The following is a 4,923-nucleotide window of genomic DNA, read 5'->3' as shown; positions in this document are numbered from 1 at the left end:
CTTTCTGTAAGTGTGTATTTATTGGCGTCATGTTTGCTGGTTTCAGTTGGGGAAAATGCTGCATTTTGGGCGATTTTCACAGTTTGGGAGCACTGTGGGAAAGGTGCTTCTGAGCAAAAGGGGAAATGTTTGGCTGATGAAAAGACCAATTCATTTTGCTACTCCAGAACTATCACCTGTCGCTGCAGAGGCCGGTGCAGATATTCCGCAGCACAGCTTTTGAACTGGTTTAGACAATGTCTCCAAATGCAGCTCGGTTCATTCTCAGACATTTAAAGATTGGCTGCTGGATTTTGCAGGGGCTGGAGTACAGTATTGATGATTTATTCATCCTGCACCTAACTAAATGGCACACCCTGTATAACAAAACCGCGGATGTTCACGCTGATGGGCCGTGTTGTTCAAAGCGGGGGTTTTTTTTGCAATATTTTAGCGAGGAGTCAAGCTGTGAGCGCATGCGTATCTAGCCAGCAAACTAGCATCGCGTCAGTCATTTAAAAAAATCCCTCCAATCTCTCTCGCCTTCATTTTAAAAAGAGCCGACCTTCCCGCTGTGCTTTTATAGCAGGACCCTGGTCTGTTTTGATGCCTTTGTACTGCTAAGATTAGGGGTATGATACAGAATAGCAGAATAAGATACAGAAGAGAGAAGCTCCAACCTTGTCCCAAATCTGCTTGCCAGTTCAGCAGTCTGCAGATGTGTGTTTAGGGGGTTGTTATGGACACTGGTTCTTGCTGGAGGATCCCAGCGCTGAAATTAGTGGATTTGCCAAGTGCTGCTCAGCACTCCAAACAGAACCTCATGGCGATGCCAAGATTTACTGGCTATCCTCTCGCACATGTTTACCCCGGGGAGGGGAATAGCGACCTCAGCATGGGCCCCTCACCCTTAGCCACTGAACACTTGGGGCACTCTCTCAAACTCAGCCCCTCGCACAATATCTCATCAGACTATCCCGAGAACACAGTCACGCCTTGTGTGAGTTACCCAGCCCCCTATCAGTCCTACTCGGGCTTCCGTGGCCACAGTTTGGGATGTAGCAGAGACCTGCTGGCCAGGCGCGGTGATCTCTCAGCTGCCAGCATGCCTGGCCTGGTGGAGCAGCAGTCTGCCCCCGCTCCCCACCCTGGCGTGCTCCTGGCGGGCTCCAGGAGGCTCCATGACCGCAGCGGTCACGCCGAGCCTGGAGAACACCCTTTAATCCCGGGGCTTCACGGCCAGAGCTTTCGGGGTAGCCGGGCTGCGAATGAACAGATTGCCCTGGGCTCAGCAGCGGGAGATCTTATTGGCCGCTCACGCCATTATAGCCAAGTGAGTGCCCCTAGGAGCGAACACTATGTCAAATCCTTACTGCAGAGTTACAACCCTATCAATCTGAATGTGAGCGCACACGGCGGAACCGGCGCCTTCTTTCGCTACTTCAAACAACCCATCAAGCGGGAGTTAGTCTGCAAGTGGGTTAACCAGGAACAGACGCCCAAGAATTCCTGCTCCAGAACATTTAGCAGCATGCAGGAGCTGGTGGCTCACCTCACTGTGGAACACGTTGGCGGAGCCGAGCAACTGGTCCATGTCTGTTACTGGGAGAACTGTCCAAGGGAGGGGAAAGCTTTCAAAGCTAAATACAAGCTCATCAATCATGTCCGAGTCCACACCGGAGAGAAACCATTCCCCTGCCCGTTCCCCGGCTGCCAAAAAGTATTTGCCAGATCTGAAAATTTGAAGATACATAAGAGAACTCACACAGGTCAGTCTGCTCGCTCGCCCTATTCCGTGGAGTTTTTCATCAACTTTGATCGTTATTTCATTGCTGAGAAAACTAACCCATTGACTATATACTAGTTATCTAGGTTTGGTACCAGTTATCCAGGTGTAATGCTAGTTATCTAGGTTTAATACTTGTTACCTGTGTTTAAATGTAATAATATTGGGAATGAAAATGATGTTACCAGTGACAATGCCATGAAATTTAATATTGGTTGTAATTAATTCATTTTTACATTATACTACTGGATTCAGAACAAAAATCCACAATGTTCGTGTCGGGACAATATTTACTAACATCCTTTGGGTCTTAGTTACATTCTTATTTCTCGGGTTTAATTTAATATGGATTTATATTTTGGAGAAAGCTTGTGAAAACGGAGCCAGGGATACCAGTATATACTTTATAAATCTATTGATAGATCAGTGAACGGCCAGCCACCATTCACTTTCCTCCTGTTTGCTATATTTTTGACTGTCACATGTTTGTCACACTCACTTTCTGACGAATTTAAATTCAGATTTGGAGATTGACGAATCTGTTCTCTAACCACTCACGCCGTGTGTCATTTCCGCATGAAAATATTCGGCCTGCAGCATTCATTCAAATCAGAAAGATAAAATAATCGATATCGGTGTGGGTAAATTTAACGGCAAGGTTCGTGTTCCCTATTCAAAAGCGTTCCGCTGTATTGAAGACTGACCCAGCTGTCGTGTACACACGGCACATTGCAAAGGAAAAGTCCAGTTAGGAAACTCCGCTTTATCAGCTCAATATAGCGAAGTCTGTGTGTGAATATTGGTGGAGGGATCGATTGCGATATTATGTCTGAATCCATCAATCACCTATCACTATTTGTGTGATTATCTCCATATTATCCAGATATATATGCAGCATCGATCCTCATCCAAAATTTCGTTTTTGATTAATTCGATTCAATGTTTTTTTTTATAGATGAGATTGTTTTATGCCTATCAGAATTATTTCAAATTGTTATTCTTCGTGTAGGTGAAAAGCCTTTTAAGTGTGAATTCGAGGGATGTGACAGAAGATTTGCAAACAGCAGCGATCGGAAGAAACACTCCCATGTTCACACGAGTGACAAGCCATACATCTGTAAAATGAAAGACTGCGACAAATCCTATACCCACCCAAGTTCCCTCCGGAAGCATATGAAAATGCATTGTAAACCTAGTCTCTCCGTCAGCTATGAGCGCGAAGCTTTCACTGGAGTATCATACTCTGACACAGAAAGTGACATTTCTTCAGGGGACCCCCTGTCAGCCAGGCCCAATGCCTCATCTTGCCCCTTACACTGCAGCCGCGCTGAGGAAGGTGCCACTCCGCCGCCTGCGCTCAAATTGGGCGCATTGCCCTCCACCAGTTCAGAGAGTAGACTGGATCCTTCCATTATGGCAAGAGTGGGCATCTCCTTAGCTCCCTCTGCCTCAGCCAGGGTGGAGGAGAGGGTTGTTCAGATGCCAGCTGTCAGGGCTGTTGCCCCCTCGATCCAGTTACCTTCCAGCCGCCTCGAGGTGAGACACGACCCATCTCCTGAAATCAAACCCGGAACATCTATCAGCAGATTGTCTTCCAGCCTGTCCGAATTCAGCAGCCAGCTGGCCTCGGCTCACTCGGACCTGAGGCTAGACCCGTTGTCTTTAATACGATCAGCTGGGGCGGTTCCTGCCGCTTGGCCGGAGGGCAGAGTCAATGCCATGCCTTTCAACTCGGTGCCACCTATTCGGCTGCTCCCACCCCCCTCACACCGGCCTGAAGATAGATTGAATCCGTTGCACGGAAACCGGCTTGCCACACCTTCACGTCCATCGCCTTCCAACAGAGCGATGTCTGCCCCCTCCAGGACACCCGCTACCCCCGGGGGCCTCCTCAATGCCTGGTATACCTGTCACAGGAGAAATAGCAGCAACTTCTCCCGAAGCCTGAATCAAGCTTATCCAACTGCAGAACAAGATGAGCAGAATGCAAAAGTCATCAAGTTTCCAGATAATTGAACTCTGCACCAAGAGCTGGACAACAGAGAAACTGGAGTGAAGATTAGTTACAGAACTGGACAGTTACATACCGGAACTGCTCTATTAGAAATTGACATTAACCTTCCCTTTAATGGACTCTTGTCAAATTCATCTTATTGACAAATGTGTTTTAGGACGAAATGCAGAATCCCACAATGCAGCTTTGTAAACATTCACCCTTACATTTGGACAGTCTGAAATTTTAACACTTGTGTCATTAAATGTGAATGCGACAGCGTGTTACGTGTTCTATACTGGATTGATTCACCTGTACCAGATCAATCCCCTCTCCAATTAACATGAAACATATAAATCTGTGTGAAATAATAAATGTGGCAATGGATGTGCTCGGAGAGTTCTTTAGGGCTGAGTGTGTAAACCGTGCATGCTGGGTTAGATTGTGAGTGCGGTTATCTCATTATGTGTCAGCCCGAACCGTGCAGAATTAGAGGAGTTTCCACTCTCCAGCCCGAGTTCCAGGTATCTGAGAGTGAGCCTGTGCCAGGTATCTCAATGTGAGTCTGTTCCAGGCATCTGAATGTGAGCCTGTATCAAATATTTCAGGGTGAGCCTGTATCAGGTATCTCAGTGTGAGCCTGCTCCGGGTGTCTTGGTGTGAACCTGACCCGATATCTCAGTGTGAGTCTGTAACATGTGTCTCAGTGTGAGCCTGTTCCAGGCATCTCAGTGTGAGCCTGTTCCAGGTATCTCAATGTGAGTCTGTTCCAGGTATCTCACTGTGGTTCTCTATCAGGTATCTCAGTGTGACCCTGTTCCAGGTATCTCAATGTGAGCCTGTTCCAGGTATCTCAGTGTGATTCTGTTCCAGGTATCTCAATATGAGCCTGTTCTAGGTATCTCAGTGTGATTCTATATCAGGTATCTCAGTGTCAGCCTTTTCCAGGCATCTCAGTGTGAGCCTAGTCTGAGTATCTCAATGTGAGTCTGTATCGGGTATCTCAGTGTGATTCTATATCAGATATCTCCGTTTGAGCCTGTTCCAGATATCTGAGTATGAGTCTGTTCTGGGTATCTCAGTGTGAGTCTGTATCAAGTATTTCAGTGTGAGCCTATTCCGGGCATCTCAGTGTGAGTTTAAGGTATCTCAGTGTGATTTTATA

General features: G+C 47.0%; 1 protein-coding gene across 1 annotated transcript; it reads left to right on the top strand.

Moving 5' to 3' along the window:
• The first annotated feature begins 718 nt into the window (after positions 1–718).
• Positions 719–3,781, top strand: LOC145342463 (uncharacterized). Its single transcript, XM_080188026.1, has 2 exons — positions 719–1,748; positions 2,775–3,781. The coding sequence occupies exons 1-2, from the start codon at positions 719–721 to the stop codon at positions 3,779–3,781; spliced, it is 2,037 nt and encodes a 678-aa protein (XP_080044152.1).
• Positions 3,782–4,923: the final 1,142 nt, after the last annotated feature.

This window comes from Carcharhinus amblyrhynchos, chromosome 4, assembly GCF_965287045.1.
Source record: "Carcharhinus amblyrhynchos chromosome 4, sCarAmb.v2.hapA, whole genome shotgun sequence".
NCBI classification, from domain to species: Eukaryota; Metazoa; Chordata; class Chondrichthyes; order Carcharhiniformes; family Carcharhinidae; genus Carcharhinus; species Carcharhinus amblyrhynchos.
Note: the sequence above shows the minus strand (reverse complement) of the source record. Positions and strands in the feature narration are given on the sequence as shown.

What these genes read in the sequence shown, in the direction of transcription:
- LOC145342463 (XM_080188026.1), top strand. Translation starts at nt 719, where the DNA reads ATGGACACTGGTTCTTGCTGGAGGATCCCAGCGCTGAAATTAGTGGAT. An exon ending in ACATAAGAGAACTCACACAG is followed by an intron (nt 1,749 to 2,774) that starts GTCAGTCTGCTC and finishes TTCTTCGTGTAG; the next exon opens with GTGAAAAGCCTTTTAAGTGT.